Source organism: Scophthalmus maximus, chromosome 7 (assembly GCF_022379125.1).
Source record: "Scophthalmus maximus strain ysfricsl-2021 chromosome 7, ASM2237912v1, whole genome shotgun sequence".
Taxonomy (NCBI): Eukaryota; Metazoa; Chordata; class Actinopteri; order Pleuronectiformes; family Scophthalmidae; genus Scophthalmus; species Scophthalmus maximus.
The window spans coordinates 10,893,446-10,911,470 of NC_061521.1; the positions used below are offsets into that span (position 1 = coordinate 10,893,446).

The window sequence follows — 18,025 nt, forward strand, 5'->3', positions numbered from 1 at the left end:
ACAGAACTATAACGAACCCTTTTCCTCCTTTTTATTTTTATTGTATTGCTGAAGCGAGCACAAACAATAACTTCAAACATTCCAACCGAGCAATGTACCACAACAATAATGAAAGACTCCCAATACATTTTGGCAGGATTCAACCCATGTGCACCGCCGACTGATAAGAAACGGCAGGCTGCGATTTAGAGTTAATTTTGGTAAGTATTAAAACATCAGAGCATATTGCAAATGTCTTGCAAGCCTTTACCGATGACAGATAAGTATGAAGTCTTATACTGTCACCTGGTCAGTAGAACTGTGTTTGGACACTGATTGGCTGATTATGGTTGATTGCATATAACTTACTTTACTTCCTCTTGTGCCTATATTATGTTATAATGTAATTTTCAAACTCCCACATGTGTTGTTGACAGAAATGTTGAATTGGTTCACTGTGATCACTGTGTTCACTGTGTTACTCTGGCTGCATTGCTGTCCTCTGGCCTCAGCATCGTGTGTAATAGCTTTATTGATAGTCTACAAGTCATGTACTAATGCTTTATGTACCAGTTGTAGGTCATTCAAAATAACATGTGTTAGGTTTCAAGGTTTTAAAAAATCATTATTTCTATTTGACAGCAAAGCAGCAATAAATGTTGTTGTCCATTAATAAATCACTTTATTATAAGCCCTCTAGACTGTAGAGTCATTCGTAGAGGGATCTACAATAATCCATCCACTCATCGTATCATTTCAGCTTTTCATCATGCTGATATTTGCTTTTAGTATATAAACACAGGGTGCAGGCGAGGACGATGGGAATGTGATTAGTTTTTGCAGTTATTTGCTCATAAACCGAGATGTTGAACAAATGAAACATTTGGACCTGATAATGGCACAATATAAAAATCCATCCAATGACTGTCAATATGTTTCACAACAAATATCCATTCAAACGGTGGCGCTCTGAAGATGACCACGGTCAGCAGGCTGACTATGAATGTGTGTAAAAAGAAAACTTACAGTAGGTGATGGGATTTTCTCAGCCACCCGACTGCCTTATAACTGATCTATAATGCATTAGTAAGCAAAATGATTAACCTCTTAACTGAATCCTTCATAAGTGATGCCTGATTAGAAAGTGGCACCAAAACCATAGGCAGACGCTTCTCGAGTCTGCAACAGCATAGTTCTTTTAATTAATGACTTATAACAGACCTATAAAGCAAGGGTATATTATATTTCAGCCACTACAAAAGGCAATAGTTACTATTTATAAACCTTTTTTAAAGAGTTCCTCATCAGAAAGTGGTACCAACTAATATGTACAGGCTTTCTATGGAGTCAAAACTGTGACTATCATCCCAGGAAGCAGTGAGTGTGTGTGTGTGAGTGACAGTAAAACACAAATGCTTATCATTGGGCAGGTCGGTGTGGCTTGAAAGCAAACTAACATTTAAGCATCCTGAAGTCTGCTAAAGACGTCTCGTTAACTTTTTAAACGGAAAAAAAAGAAAAGAATGGAGGACCAACCAGATGGACGCAACACAATCAACCCCACCAACTATTAATCATTCGACTTGCGGTTTAACATTCTTTCTCAGGTATGACGTCTTTGAATTCATTCGTTTAAAAAAAAAAGATCATATCAAATTCAATGGATGAACTAGAATGTTTTTTTCTTTCACTTTTATATATGCAGACAGTGCAAACTGTCCTCGGGAAAATAAAGCCGGAAAACCTCCACGCTGGAATCCTTCAACGTCCCTCGTCCCCGTCCATCGTCTTTTCCTCATTCCGTTCTGAACTTCGCTCAAAATACCGGTGAGTTGAGGGGAAATGGATTCGCATACAGAAGCAGAGTAGCCATGTGTTTGGTCAGGTAAGGTTTGATTTAAATGAGGGCGTCAATGGTTAGGGTCTCACACCTGGTAATAGAGAAGAGACAGAGACATTAAAGATCCATTAGTCACTGTGTTAAAGCTGTGTTGCGTTTAGATCGACGCCATGAAGTGTTGAATGAGCTCTTCTCCGAGCGTCTACATCCGTATGTGTGCAACGTATGTACGTGTGTGTTTGTACACCAGACACAGTCCTCTTGTTGCTGACACATATCCTGCAGTCAAAGCCAGGACTCTTTTGTGCATGATTGAAAGCTGTAACTTTGTCACTTGCCCTTTACTTCATTGCCCAGCGGTCTATTTCTGATGAAGAAGTGGGGACGACGGCTATTTAGGGGATCGAAGCTGACACTTGACAAACACTTTTCCACTCCTATTGTTCACATTCTGGTTCAAGCGGCGGGGGGGGGGGGCTCGATGCCAGAAGAAATGTGACTTTTGATCACGAAGGAAAAGAAGAAGAAGCGGAACAGCTCTGCTGAGCCAAACTTTGTTTTTTTTCACGATTAAGGTTACATCTGAACTATTCTTCCGGGCTGTGGGGCGACACGGTAGGTCTTTACCATCGACAATGAGTGAATAAGCCCCATGATTGAGCCCAATCTGTTGCTCAAATGCGTCGTAATCCTCCCCCATCAGCCAATGGTAATGTGAAAATCAAGCAGCTGCACTGTGGCATGCTTCACAGCTCGCCGACACTGGGCGGCCCAGGTGGCACCGGGTGAACAGCGCAGTGCGAAGACACGACAGCCATCCCCGGAGTCTGGAAGGTTCTTTATACTGGGAAACAAGGTCAGGGTCAGGGGTTCTATAAATATAGACCACAGTGCCACAGGGCCCAAATATCTCCTGCAGCCGATTTGATTTACAGCCACCCTGGCACAGAGGAGGGCTGGCCGGTTGTAGTGGTTATGGGTCCGCAGGGGGCCATAAATCAGCCATGGCATGTACCCCCCTCACCCAGAAAATGGTTTGAAGGACAGAGATGACTCTACTAAACTCTGCCTCCCTGAGAGCTGATCAGGACAAATCCTGGATTAGCATGTAACATGTAAACATTTAGTCGGCGGTGCAGTACAGGTCAGCAGAGGAAAAAGGAGAAACTACGGAATTCAGCCCTATAATTATTGTAACTCTGGAAGATGTCCACTAAATCTGCCAAAACGTAGAGTATCCACAGAATGAGGACTTCTTCTCACTGATACATTAACAAGTGAAGTTGCATTTCGCCAATCAAGCTGGTCAAGGTCAGGCTAATTTCAAAACGTCATAGACAGTTTAATTTACAGCAATACGCAGTGACTATAGATGAAGGAAGTACAACATTTGTCATTTTAGATTAGTACGAGTATGAAATAGCATAAATGTAAATTATTATACTTAAGAACAATACTTGAGTAAATGTATTTAGTTACAGCCACTCAACTTACCATTTGTGACGAATTTGCTCTTTACTCCAACTGCCACCTGTAAACAAGAAGGGATGAAGGGAAGAAATAATGAGAAAATCAACATATCACATATTTAGTGAGGCCTTATGAAAACAGATGATTGTGTTGAAACAATTCCTCAATTTACTAGGTGTGAAGACCCCAATATGAGTAGCTCCCGCTTCCTGAGAATGAACGAGGATCCTAATAAATGAAATCATATGAAAATCTTTATTTCATTTTTGGATGTATGGGCTGTGAAATGTGAGAGGGGGAGTAGTGGAATGGTTTCACAGATTCATGATATACTGCAACATACATCAGATCAGTTTATTGCTGAAGTGTACGAATAAAAAATTGGGTGAAATTCCACGTCAGAGTCTTTTTTCAAACACTCAAAAAAGAAAAACACATCAGCATTGAAACACAACCACATGCACTCAACAATAATATCCCCAGTGCAATGCAACTAGCATCTTGGCATGAAACACACAGTGCACTGTGCAGCCAAAATGTCCGGTAACAACACATAGATCACATTCGTGTTGTAAAGTAATCCATGTTCCAAACGAACAGCCACATCAGAGCCAAGAAGAACTATTTGTGTCCTCAAGGCCAGTCTGGGACACAAGTATTATAAATAATATGGTGTGAATAAAAGTTCCACGTTATAATTACATCAAAATCAGTATTTCCATTTCAGTTCAGGCAGCTCAAGCGCAGATTTAAAATCCAAAATACATCCCACTTTTTAATAGGAGATAATTAATGTGTACTTGGTTGAAACCATTTGGTAATTGTTAAGAGCAAAGGAGAGATTTAGGTGAGGAAGTATATGGAGTAAGGTTGGGTCCATTCAGTCCCTTTCAGAAGAATCGTGTGTACAGATTTTGATTGAAAAATAGTCACTTTTTGAATTGACTGAACTGGCACAAAACAACTCAACAACTCAAATGACGTGTGTTGGGCAAAGATGTAAAAAAAAAGTGTACACATCACAAATTCAGTCACACCATGCCCGGTGGAACGTGCACTGAGCGTTACCTGTTTCACCCATCTACTAGGTAAACTGGATGAAACACACAGACGGAATCACGTCACCATAAATCATTGGATTCCTTCAAACAGTAGAAGAGGTGCACATGTATGCATGAATGTATGTGTGTTACCTTGGCAGGTGCAGAGGCCTTCTTGGTTTCCCACATGCCACGCTTGTTACCAACGTCGCCTGGTTTCACATCCTGGCACAAACAACAACCACGCACCTTTTAGTGTAATTCAGCGGACAATGAAGTACTTTGATTCTTTACCTGAGTTTGAGTGCAAGTACAACTACATAGAAACACTCCTGCTTTCTAAATCTTATTAAAGTGATATAGTATTCGCAGCAAAATGTACTGGAAGTATCAACAGTAAAAGTATTAATTCCTCAGAAGAACTGATTCAGTGACTGATGTTATGAGGTCTATACACATTCATTGTGCTTATGATTATTGGTTGTAGTAGTGGTGAGACGGTTGCATAGTTGAATTGAGCAAAGCTGAAGAAAGGAGTGCATTAGCAAAGGGGGAACGAAAGGCAGATGAGACGTCAACGAGTGAACACAGAGAGGGGAGTACAGACATGAGTGCTCTGCAGTTTCATCCCATCAGGGGGGAGTGTTGCCGCAAAAGTAGAGGCAAGGTTACAACCGCTCCTCTGGTCAGGACTGTTTGACACTAAAGATATCCCGCTCGTAAATTTCACGTGAGAACAATGTCACACCATCATCCAGCAGTGGTCCTGCTGCTTATGGACACAGTGTAATGTCTCCAGACGACGTGGGGGGATTAGCAGCTGGTGTGCTACTTTCAGTGAAGGACGCAGTGTCCGCCAAGTCCCCGGCTACGAATGACCCCCTCTATTTAAAGGGCGCAATCTTATGGTAAATAAACGAAATTAATAATTCCATGTATTTGCTGTTTTGTTTTCAAATAGGATAATGATGTCTCTGTATGGGACAAAGGTCAAGGGACGTGACCTTTGAAGGAGACTATAATTACGGAGTCACAGTGAGACAAAAATAGTTTTGTTTTTTGGCAAAGACAGTCACAAAGATTGAGACAACAGTTTGCGAATGCTGTATGCTTCGTGGGCTGCGATATAATCTGATATACCTACGTGTGATCGATGTATACAGACGCATAGAAATAATTATGCAAAGGGGGTACGTTGATATACAGCTGTCCGACTATGTGCCTTGTGTTCGAACAGTTATTGTTCAATAATAAGTTCTTGGATGTTCAGTGGGTTCCCACAGTTTTATGCCTAAATCATCAATTCATCAATTATGATGGTTTCATCATAAATGTTTGGGTTAGTGAGGGTTTCATGGCCATGCTGCTTTCTCAGCAGATGCTGTTGAACAAAGTGTCCATGCGGTGTCACCAGACTCCAGACAGCAGCACCGTCCACCCTTGGAGCTCAGACATAAAGCCCGCCGCCAACAAAAGGCTGGCAAGTTGACGTGCAAATGAGAACATTAGCGTTTTCAGGATATCAGGGGATTACTTTGTTAGAGTAACACTGGTGTCCAATTTACAGTAGTGCGTGCGATGAAGGCAAGGGTTTATCGGGCCTTACTGCCGGCTTTGCTGCTGCGGGTGATGCTGCTGCTGCTGCTGCTGCGGCTGCAGGTGCAGGTGCAGGTGTTGTCTTCTCTGGCTCTGCAGGCTTTGCCATCCAACTGTTGACACGTCCGGCCACGCCTCCTTTGATACCAGCCACATCCTGGGAAAAGAGAGTTGAACAACACTCAGTCGGTCAGTGTATCAGCAAACCTGTCGACCCCTCTTGCTTTCTCAGTCCTTCACCTTGTTGGCAGGGGCGGGACTGTCGGAGGAGCTACCGACGTTGCCCTTCTCCCACATGCTCTTGATGCTGCGCGCGCCTCCTGCAGGGATATCTGCCATTGGAGACTTGGGGGATTTGGCGTCTTTGTTTCCCTGTGGAGACAGAGGATGGATTTGACTACTTTTGGAAGGACGGAAACAGCTTTACTCTGAGGACAGTGAATTATGTTGTCGAGTCTCACCTGGATGGCGGAAGTGTACTGTTCCAGTCTGTTGCCTATCTTGGAGACGATTGGAGTGTGTGACACTCTGGCTGCGGTGCTGCAAGGAGGAACAACCCACTTCACTTTAATACGGCTCGTCAACCCTGGTTCATTGAATTATGTTGCTTCACTTTGATACCATACAATATTGTAAATGACTCACTTTTTCTGGACTGATTTGCTCAAAAATTCGGCCTTCTCGCCGATCTGCACAGAAAAAAAACATAATGTTAACAGTTATAAAACCAGATGAACCAGTCTGCTACTGACATGGACACATTCATTTGGATTTGGTCGAGCTGTCCTAGGCTTTTTGTCGTTGTTGTCCTCACTGAGGGGCAGACCAGCCTGTCCCTGCGAAGGTCTCTCTGTGCTTGAACATTATGCTGGCTGCTGCCCGAGAGTTTGAGCTGGAGTTTGGCTGCAAGGGAGCCACACACACACACACACACACACACACACACACACACACACACGCACACGCACACGCAGCCTGGTCTACGTTTTTTTTTTTTTTCTTTCTCAGCATACCTCCAAAAATAATCCAGCAAGAAAATGCATCACAGTCATAGTTGGAGCACAGCTCAGATGCCAGAGGAAGTGATGGAAACCCCGTAGAACATCTGCACGATGTCTGAACCTCTGGTCCAAAACTCTTTACCTTGGAGGAACCTTTGGGACTGATAGTGAAGGCGGGTTTCCTGGTGTCGTCCTCTTTCTGTTTCTTCTTCTCCGCAGCCTCCGCCCTCCTCTTCTCTATCTCCTCCTTCATCCTCTTCCTCTCCTCCTGTTATGAAAGCCACAGTTCACTGTCACACCTTTGTCACCGCTCACCAACAGCTTCTTGGGACAGCTGGACTTACTCGCTGATCCCCGATGAATCCGTCCTCACCTGTTCTTTGACTCTCTTGTCCTCCAGCCCCTGTTTCCTCTGCCTGTCCTCCTCCTCCAGGATCTTCTTCCTCTCCTCTCTCTTCCTCTTCAGCCCCTCCAGCTCGGCCTCCGCGTCCTGCTGCTTCTGCTTCATCTTCTCGAACTCCTCGCTCTCTGCGTCGTTTCGCCGGCGCTTCAGCTCCTGCAGCTTCCGCTCGGCCTCCTGCCGCTCCACGTCGTCTGTCTTAGCGGAGGGAGCGTTGTCCCTGCTCACAGACAGAGCGGTTGTTGTATTACCAACACACGTGTGTACAAATGCACATGTTTTAGCGACTGACGAGTTAAAAATAATAAAAACCTCATCATAAGAACAACTTGCCAATAGAATTAACGGTCAGGGTGAGGGGTTTCTAACACACAAACAGGGAATATTAAACTCTTGAAACACAATACTTTAAACAGAGGCTCTGCCCAGTGGCTCCCCTGACCTCTTGACCCCTGGGCACGTGTCCAGTAGGGACGTTAGGTAATCCATCCGTGGAAGGATGGTACATGTATGTATCTTTAAGTTAGAATGAGCCTTGTCCTGATATAATCCAATCTAGCAAGTCCCTCAGGTTCCCTGGGATTGTAAATGTCGTATTGTAAATGAAGAGTCTGAGCAGAAATCTATACCTGGATGTCTTCTCTGTTTTCTTCAGCTTGTTCTCAATGAAGGATCCGTTCTGTTTGACTGGTTCGTTCTGACGAAAAAAGAGAGAAATAAAGTTACACATCAAACCACTGCACCGTCTCTCTTCACTGTTAGACGAGAACCCGTTGTAGGTGTTTGAAGGAGAATGAATTTTGTTTTTTACCTTTTCCTTCAAACCAAATCTTTTTGGCTTCTCCTCCTTTATTCAGAAGACAAAAAAAAACAAGATTAAAACAATGATAAAAGCAGCTCAGTTCAGTTGAAACGTGTGATGTCATTTGCAACACAGATGTGAATTGAAGACACATCGTACTGCCACATCTTTTGTCCTACATAACAAACAGCAGATATCTGCAAGAACAACATCTGATCAAATCAGTGTCACTTAATCCTGAGGTTTAAGATTATTTTACATTCAAATGTCTTTATTCTGTTGGTTTACTAACAGGGACATTAACACATCATCAGAAGACCTCATCCCAGTTTTCTGGGTCCAGACTGACTGTCGGAGAAAAGTCTGATGAATCACACCAATACCTCCTCTTTCTTCTTTTTCTCCTCCATCTCTCTCTTCTTGCGTCTATCCTCTTCCTCTTTCTTCTTTTTCTCCTCGGCCTCCCTTTTCCGCTTTTCCTCCTCCTCCTTCTTCTTTTCCCCCATCTCCTTTTTCCGTCTCTCCTCCTCCTCTTTCTTTTTCTTTTCCTCCAGCTCTTTCTTCTGCTTCTTTTCCTCCTCCTCCTTTTTCTTCTTCTCTTCCATTTCCACCTTCTTCTTTACCTCCATCTCCTGTTTTAGTTTTTCCCCCTCCTCTTTTTTCAGTCGCTCCTCTAGTTCCTTTTGCTGTTTTTCCTCCTCCTCCTTTCTCATCCTCTCTTCCACTCGTTTTTGCTCTCGTTCCTCCTCTTCCCTCTTCTTCCTTTCCTCCTCCTCCTTCAGTTGCCTGTCTTCTTCCTCTCTCTTTAGCTTTTCCTCCATTTCCCTTTGTTGCCTCTCCTCTTCTTCTTTCCTCAGCTTCTCTTCCATTTCTTTTTGCTGCCTTTCCTCCTCTTCTTTCCTCTTCCGTTCTTCTTGCTCGTTGTCAACATCGGGAACTGTTTCCTCATCTGCGCCCTCTTTTCCTAAATCAACCTCTACTTCTATTGCTGCGGCTTCAGTCTCCTCCTATGAGATAAGATATATTTAATTATTTTCCATCATTTTCTTTGTTTGTGGATCAATAAATGAAGTCAGGAGGAAATTAGGAAGTTATACCTCGTTTCTTGTGCCTGGAGGTCTTGACCCCTCAGCAGATTCCTGTCAAGGGAAAAAATATATACGAATATAAACATAAAAGCGTATGTCTTCTTTGAGTTCTGAATGGGAAAAAGCTGAAAACTCATCTTTACCTTCTCCTCTCGCTCGTCATCTTCTTCCTCTTTCCTCCAGGAGTTTGTATCAGCCTGTGCCACCTCCTCCTGGACACGTGTCTCCTCCTCCCCCTCTGTATGCTGCTGAGCGCTGCTGCTGACGGAGGACTCCTCCTCCAGCGGGCTGTCTGTGCTGTTGGAGGTGCTGATGGTGGGGTCTAACTCCTTCTGTCTCTCCATGGCCTCCTTCATCCTCTGCTGCCTGCGCTCCTCCCTCTTGGCCAGGCGCTCCAGCAAAGCCTGGTCATCATCTGCGCCTCCAGCACTGGTGGCGGTGGTGTCGGACTCGGACTCTGTGACACTGCAAGAACGTGAAATCGACTTTAACATCAATTTCTGGGGGCCGGAATTCACGTTTGGTTAAATCTGAATCTCTAAAATTCCCAATACAGTTATATTTCCTGTACGATGGGGTGTGACAAACCCACATCTTTCATTGAATTGTTCAGCTGGAAGTGATTATCAATGCCAAGAGTTTAAAATTTGCTACAAACTAAATACAAGAGGAAATTCAATACAGATGAGTCAGCTACACCCACAGGGTTTTATTAACACGTTTTTCTCCCCCTTGTCAAGTGCACAGACATGAACAGTTTCTATCAAAACTATAACACTATAAAGTGATCTGATAGTATAGCACAAGGTGTATGAACAGTAGATGACTAACTCTTGGTGCATTGAATATAACTAAACTTTAATATCAAAGAGTAATGTGGGTGGTAATATCATGTCTGGCTGTTGTGAACAAGCTGACTCATAGCCTGCAGTTTCCCCAGAACTTTAATGATCTTACCCAGTACTGAACCTCGTAGGTTTCCAGTATTCTTACCCCCCTGTTTTCTTCAACTGTTCCTACATTTAAGTATCAGTTAGAATTTGTTGGTACCTGACTCATACAACAAAAATGACAGTTTAAAGTGTTACCAAACGTTCATAATTGTGCTGTTCTGGAGAACGTTCTGGGGCATTATTGCGTCACATCGTGTTCAGATTTTCTAATTCGTTCCATCCCTCTCAGCCCTCTCTCTCAAACAATCCCTGCTCACACGCAAATTTGCTCTGCTCCTGCTCAAAACTGTTTGTCTGCACGTATTGTCCTGTGCTTCTGTTTGAGTCCTTCTCTTTGCACTCGGGCTGCTTCTGTACACTCACTCACTAAACTGCTATCACTGTTGGATTTTTGCTAAATGACCCTGTTCAATGTCCTCAATGCTATGACCTTGACCTATGACCTATGACCCACTGCAGTACTACAGTACATGGTTCTTGACCCCTCATCCGCATTCTACCTGTTAGTGTTGATCACATCCGTGGTACCAGGCTCATCGTCGTCCCTCATCTTCTTCCTCTCCTCCCTCGCACGTCTCCTTCGCTCCCGTGCTTCCTCCTCATCATCGTCGTTGTTGTAACCCACCCTGAATCATTACATATACAGATGCACATTAAAACCTACAGCGTTTGTCTGAAGACATTTCAGTATTATTTATTCCGTATCTTGTGTGACAACGATATATAGTGACCCCTCAACTTCTTCTTTGGACCCTTTGAGGCATCTACACCCCCAGGTTGCGAACCAGTGATGTAAGCCAAACGATTTCAAGCTGACATCAAAAGACATAATCAAGATTGGAAAACCGCAACAGAGCGAGAACACGCTAAGATATAACTAGAAACACACACTGTGTGTGTGCCTGAGATCCAAATGTAACATTGAAGAAATCGAGTTCTCCAGAAGAATTACCCTCTTAGAACTAAGCACTGCAAAAAACTAAAAAAACGAAGTATAATCTCAGACCGTGGCGGCAGGAGAGAGGGCTTGCCCACCTATCTTTTCCTCCAGATCTCTCTCACATCCTGCAAATGACCTTTTTCCAACTGTGAGCACATTCCCAGTGAGACCCTGGCGTGTGCCAGGCTGTATCTTTCCAAGCATTACCAGGCTTTATGAGGCAGGGAGAGAGCCCTTGAAATGGTCCATTGATAGCGCATGGGTATTATTCCCCTCTGCTCATCTGCACAATGATTTACAGATGTTGCGAGAGGAAGAGTTGGATGGGAACCACAGGAATCCTCTCCGTCTTTAAAATAGAAACAAAGACCCAAATGGAGCGGAAATCCAACAAATCCCCAGGCAAAGGTTCCTGCAAATGGCATGGGACGCTTCAAGTAATCACCGAGGAAGTAATTCAATTAGATACTCCACCTCCAGCAGGAGGCCTACTGTGAGACTGCTGCAAGAGTTTTACTGCTACATTTCCAGATGGGCAACCTGAGGGATGTGAGGGGAAATATGACGAAGGCTTCTTGGGCAACAGGAGAACAGAATGAAATGACAGAAAAGCAACAGAAAACTCTCAAACTGATCACGTTTAATGGTCGAGTTCTGCTAAAAAAAACAACCCTAAAAACTAAAAAAAAAAAACAGTAGTCAAAACATTCCAGCGTCTGCAGCATTTCCTTGTGCTGCAGAGAGGAGCTGAGAATCAGGAGGGGGGAGAGGAAGGCGAGGCTGGCAGAGCTGTCTGAGAGACTGAGAAAGATTGACTTCACTGAGGCTCTGACAGGACGTCTGACGTCGACTGACTCCTGAGCTGAAAGAAAATGATGCGAGCGATGATGTCATGGCCACGTTTCGCTATTGTCCCTTAGTGGGTAAAACTGATGAGTCTATACTTTTTAACAAATCCTATTGAAAAACAAAAACTCTCAATACGTTCTGACCTCACCAACCTGTGTGTGTGTGTGTGTGTGTGTGTGTGTGTGTGTGTGTGTGTGTGTGTGTGTGTGTGTGTGAGCTTCAAGTCCCAACCCTGTCTCCCAGAAATTGGATTTATATTATTTTTTATATTATTTTAATTTTGCATTTCCATATTTGGCTCTTTGTAGATATCCTGCATCCTGAACATATCATTAAAATGTTCTTTCTCGACGTTTGTTATTCCCTCCGCAACGTCTGATTTTGCCACTTTAGCAGCACTATTAAAGTGTTGTATGGTGTTGTGCGTTCAGACTCTCACAGCACTTGGTTGAATATATTGAAAAAGTGTGGTCATGTTGACCCCAGGGTTTATTAACATTAACTACAAAACCACAGCCTTTCACTAACCTAAGTGCTTTTATACTTAACCACAAGTGACTCTGAAAGAAAACCCTTTGAGCATTTTGTACGCACACCATCCACCCCGATCACCCCCACCATGCATCTGTTGGGTTGAATATTTTCAGCCGCACATGAATACACATTTCGCACTCAAGTGATTCCAATTCTCGCAGCGGCAGGATCAACGCAGAGTCAACTGAAAATAAACCAGTGGCCACACGCATTGTGAAGAGGGAACTATAGTTTGGACAACACTGTGGTTCTTAGATGTTGGTTTTGCTTGTTGACAACAGGGAACATTTAGACACGCACTCGTCTGACCCCGCATCACTGCACGGTGAGGTTGAATGTGTGGTTACAGGCCAACAGTGCTGTGACAAATACACATGTGGTGGAATTACAAAAAAGGAAAAATACAATAAAAAGTCAACGACTAAGGATTTGCACAGAAGTTACTCATTCAAACGGCATCAACATTTTGCAACTGTGCATTTCCTCAGCTCTTCTCTTTTGTCGAGTCTAAAAACAGACATGTTGATTGCTGAAATGTCGGGATGTGAAAACCAGCCGATCCAATAGACCCTTGTCATTAATTTGCCTTCAGACGTGTCAGTGGGCTCTGGTCCCATGAAAATTCATCACAATACTTGATTCTCTCATTAACTTCGCCGACTCATTTACCATTGAGCAACACTTGAGCAGCAGCTGACAGCTACAGGCGTGTCACATCAGCAGTTGACACCACTGCACATTGTCCAAGTTTGTTTGGAGAATATTTTGACCTGTTAAATACAAAATAGCACCCACGAGTGCGCATTTTACAAGCAGAGTCTGCAGTGGTCTTGTGCCACTGTAATATTTATCTGAGGGCAGAGAGCGAGGGAGGGAGGCGACGGAGAGCGAGGGACAAATCCAAACAGCAGCACAGTCGACTGACTCCCCCTAACGAGTGGAGATCATCAAGCTGTCATCATCGGAGCACCATCCAAGTCCTGTCCGCTCCAATCGGCCGCTCCACGTGGAGTCGCACAGGCGCTCTCAGAGCCAGCACACACAAAGACATACACACAGCAGACTTTGACCGCCGGTCATCTGTCAATAGGACTTTGCATGAGCGGAGGACCAAGAAAAACTGTTGTGAACATTTCCAAAAACTGGCTCCACTGCACTGGCGCGACTTCCTCGTGAGCAGTTACTGCAGATGTGGTCTAAGAATTTGGGGGTGGGGGGATGTTAGTCCCTGATGAGTCTGTGTGGTCTTCCACGACAGCGTATTCATCTGCATGCATGTGTGCGCACTCACGTTTCCGCCTCGTTGCGCATCTGCTCTCTCCTCTGCCTCCTCAGCTCCATGCGGCGGTCGAAGTCGTCGTCCATGATGCCCAAAAGAGTCTCCTCGCTTTCTCACTGAAAAATACAAAAAGGTTGAGCACGTGATGTTTCAAAAGTGTTTCACTCATCGGTCACCAGCCCATCCACCCTGCAACCTTCTTTCCCTCCTTTTCTTTGAAAATGTGAGTACAGCCGGATCATCCCACCACACAGGATGAGTCTCGTTTCATCGTCGTGAAAGTTCCACACTTTTGGGGTGTTAGATGCGTAACAAAGCTTTCTGAACTCATTAAGAAGCAGTTGATAAAACTGGTCCAAGAGCACAGGGGCGACCACCCAAGTCAGCTTCATGACATGCGTAAAAAAAAGGAACAAACAAACCACAGTGCCTGATGGTTTATACTACCTGAACAGAAGCTGAAGTTCAGTCCATGGACAGCAGTGTCTCCCTCTCGTCATACATCAACTGCTACAGTCTGGTTTATATCTCGGCCCCTCTGCTGCACCAGGAATTCCTGCTTGTTCTTTCACTGGCTTTTAACTACCAGAAAAGGCAAAGCCTGCCTTTCTGCGTCCCTCTCGTTCTCTCCCAGCCTCCCTCCTCCCTCCTCCCTCCTCCTCCTCTTCCTCAACCTGACTCCTACTCTCTCCCCCTCTCTCCCTCTCCCCTCCCTTGTCTCTGATTTCAGACTTGCTCAAATAATTTCTTCTTTTCCCTTCATCCGCTGTCTTTGCCCTGTGCGATGCGCTGCCCAGCTTGTGGAGTCTGATTTTCTGTAATTTCACACATTACTTGCTCCCCTGACCTCTTTCGTCTTCTCTGTGTGGTCATTTTGTTTGCAGAGCGAACGCCGGGTCATCGAGTTGTGCAAAGCTCCTGCAACCAAATGTCCATTTTCAACAATCTTGAATGGACTAAAGCCATTAAGCAACCTATCATTAGAGTCTCAATACAAATCCTAAAATTACCATGTATTTTTATTGGCTACAAGTTGTTATCTACAGAGAGAGAGAGAGAGAGAGAGAGAGAGAGAGAGAGAGAGAGAGAGAGAGAGACAGTAAAATAATAAAAAAGATTTCATTTGATTGTTTTGTCAAACATTTCTTTACGCCGCTGGAGGTGCAGCTTAAAAGACATTCAAATCTACATATCATCTGGTTCTAGCTCACTTGGATTTCAAGCCTCTTTGGACGAACCTAATTGGATTACCTGTACTCTGGTGCATCTTGGTTTCAGAGCATAATCTTCTTCTTGGGAAATTGTTCTGCTGCCACTTTCCTCTCTCACATTTGTTCTTAATCATCAGTTTATTATGTGATATCATTGTTGGATTATTCGCTTTCTGACCAATAGATGAATTAAATAAAGATCTTAGACCTCTCATATTATTTCTGCTTAATATAAAGGTAATTAGTGAGCTGTAGAGGTGCTTGTAGTATAGACCGTGTATATGAACGGACGTAGTCACCGGGTCCAGAAAATGCTGAAGTGCCTGAAGCCAGTGTTCTCTGGAATAATGAGCAGAGGGCGACTCACTTGTTGCAAAAAGAAGTCCGTTTTTTCTTAAGAAGTCTATGAGAAAATGACTCAAACTGAAACTCAAAACTACTCACTTGATTTATAACGTCAGTAAACAGGTTCCTGGAGAGTTCATGGTCTCAATCTTTAGTTTTATGGTCTCATTTAGAGTAAAATAGACAATAAAGCACTGTAGGTATTCGAGCGTGGGCAGCGTGATTGACAGCTGCTGCTGCCCAATCAGTGCATGGTTGCAGGTGTAGGTGGGCGCACAGTGGACAAGCTCTCAGTCCGGCCCACTCCCCTCTCCTTCGTCCGGTTGCAAAAAACACCAGAGTTCGCTGGTCAAAGTTCTAAACTCAAGGCTTCAAGGGGGCAGTTCACAAACCAATGAATGCAATTCTTGAATGTGTTTAAATAATACTTGTAGGTCTCTAGGACATCTTGAATTCAGTAAGGCGGTTTGAATAATCCAAAACTTATTTCCTGAATGCAGAAGGGGGCCTATCCACTGGGCAGCCTGATCTACAAGACAGCTTTGCCTGAGTTGTAAAAAATAACACCCCCATTCATCATCATCATAATAAGTGAACCCTTAACTCCTTCTACTGTTGTTTGATGCCGGTCCACTGAAACTCCATGCTCCCAGACCACTGTGCATTTAAATTTCATTACAGATTCTGAATAATACACAACATGGTAATTCTAGTATAAACCTGCCAAAGTATATAATCTACAATCCAGTGTGTATCCACAGCAATCAATCTACCTGACTACTACCCAAAGCCTTTAATAAAATAATAATAAAACTGTATTTTGGCCTCCTCTTCTAAGGGGTTATTTCCCAAAGTTGAGCTACTTGTAATACAGTAAGACCATAAAAAGCAAAGAAATCAGATGCATGGTCTTAAGTGTTCATAGATATAATCTTTGAAAAAAAGAGTTGAGTGTATAGACTGTATAGAAAATATTTTTCTAAGGCAGGTTCAAGGCAGCTGCCGTCAGCAACCACCTTCTGAACACTTTATTTGAGTCTGTAACAAAGTCTAGCCGTGGTTCAGGCCAACAGGTACAGTACACTGTTGTATGAAATTACAGAGGAACCAACAAAAACTCTCCAGACATTTTGGCACAGCAAATTAAAATCAGAAATTATTTTTTAAACTACTTTCATTTCATTTATTTTTTGAAGTCTAATACAGAATGTTTATTTTGGATCATGATTAAGATGCAACATTGGTACCATTACTAATGAGACTTTTTATGCTTGAAGAAAACAAAATATTATGGCTCACGTCTGACAAAACATTCTAATAGACATATACCGAGATTTGTTTTATGCTAAATTACTGGAATCTTTCAGTCAAAGTTCTAGTGATAAACTTCTCAAAACATTTTCCAGTTTAAATGCAATTGTTACTGTTACTTACAGTTGTTGTAAATGATCCAATGGTATAAAGTTAGTCTTGCTAAGAGAAAGTAAACATTGTGCAGCTTCACCGTAGAGATGGATTCATGGAATTTGTGTTGAACAAAATATGGATTGCAAATCGTCTTGTGCTTGAATATTAATTTGTGTTTTAAAATCAGAAAATGTCATTTTTTTGTTTAAAGGATGTTGTTGATGTGAGGTTCATTTAACACTTATCACTGAAGAAGGGTTATTTCCTGGAGTTCCAACTGAACTCATAGACATGTATGAAGTGAACTTCAGGCCAATCTCACAATTCAACATGCTCTGTCTTCAAATTACACCAAGAGTAGGTAAACAAAGAAAAAGTACAAAGTACCAGTTTCAAATTTAAATAAAGTCGACTTTCTAAAGCACATCAGCATTTGATTAATGGTTCAAAGTATTGATCGAGGAAACGTCGGCACCGACTTTCTGACAGACTGCTAGTTTCTGTTGGTGGCCTTTCGATATACTGACTGTTATACTCATCGACACACACACACACACACACACACACACACACACACACACACACACACACACTTTTCTCATTTGACATTTGACACCACATGCTGAGAGAAAACAATGCAGAGAGGATTTCTGGCCTGCCTCCCAACAAAACCCCCCATCTCCTTCCATAACAACATAACAAACAGTGCTGGGAATCCACATGATGTGAGCTCACGGAGTCAAGTTGACATCGCCCTTTATTCAGATTATATCATGTTTTCTCCCCGTACATTGATGTGACACACCTGCAGTATATTTATGTGCAGTCTAACGCAGCATTATAATCCATTCTCAGCCACATGAGATTGTGTCAGTTTTCTGTAACTCTGTTCAGTCCACTGCGGTGGAGCCCACCAACAGTGAGCGATGGATCACAATGGGACACAAGCAGTTCAATTTTCACTATGGCCGATACCATATACAGTCACAAAGGCTTACGCACAGAGCAGGCCTTCAATGAATGAGGCCTTTCTCTAAAACATCCAGTGCATCTCTGACGAGAGCTTTCCTAGAAAAGGATGACACGGCACTTCACTCAGCAAAACAAGGAAGTGATTTATTGCAAACTCATATACAGTATCGTCCGGACAAAACATTTTAGAGGTGGTTGTTATAAATGTATAAACCATGACCACCTGATGCCCTTGAGCACCTTCTGCCAATGACGTAGAAACTTACAGAATGAGTAAGCTAAATTTAAAAAAAAACATATAGACACTTCCTATAAATAC

At 43.2% G+C, this 18,025-nt stretch overlaps 1 protein-coding gene across 1 annotated transcript; it reads right to left on the reverse strand.

The window, feature by feature from the left end:
• Positions 1 to 14: 14 nt before the first annotated feature.
• LOC118315017 (caldesmon) lies at positions 15 to 14,378 on the reverse strand. Its single transcript, XM_035641920.2, has 17 exons — positions 14,219 to 14,378; positions 13,784 to 13,887; positions 10,670 to 10,795; positions 9,360 to 9,681; positions 9,226 to 9,267; positions 8,512 to 9,135; positions 8,138 to 8,173; positions 7,956 to 8,023; positions 7,300 to 7,546; positions 7,069 to 7,194; positions 6,571 to 6,614; positions 6,387 to 6,465; positions 6,166 to 6,297; positions 5,936 to 6,082; positions 4,483 to 4,554; positions 3,314 to 3,350; positions 15 to 1,913 (listed from the first exon to the last, which is right to left on the reverse strand). Exons 2-17 carry the CDS (start codon positions 13,855 to 13,857, stop codon positions 1,897 to 1,899), a joined length of 2,193 nt encoding a protein of 730 aa, XP_035497813.2. The 5' UTR covers positions 13,858 to 13,887; positions 14,219 to 14,378; the 3' UTR covers positions 15 to 1,896.
• Positions 14,379 to 18,025: the final 3,647 nt, after the last annotated feature.

Bases quoted from the DNA above. Each gene is read 5' to 3' on its own strand.
- LOC118315017 (XM_035641920.2), bottom strand. From the start codon at position 13,857: ATGGACGACGACTTCGACCGCCGCATGGAGCTGAGGAGGCAGAGGAGA. The intron at 8,024-8,137 runs GTAAAAAACAAA...TTTTTTCGTCAG, and splicing joins GATTTGGTTTGAAGGAAAAG to AACGAACCAGTCAAACAGAA. The intron at 6,298-6,386 runs GTGAGACTCGAC...CTGTCTCCACAG, and splicing joins AGTACACTTCCGCCATCCAG to GGAAACAAAGACGCCAAATC.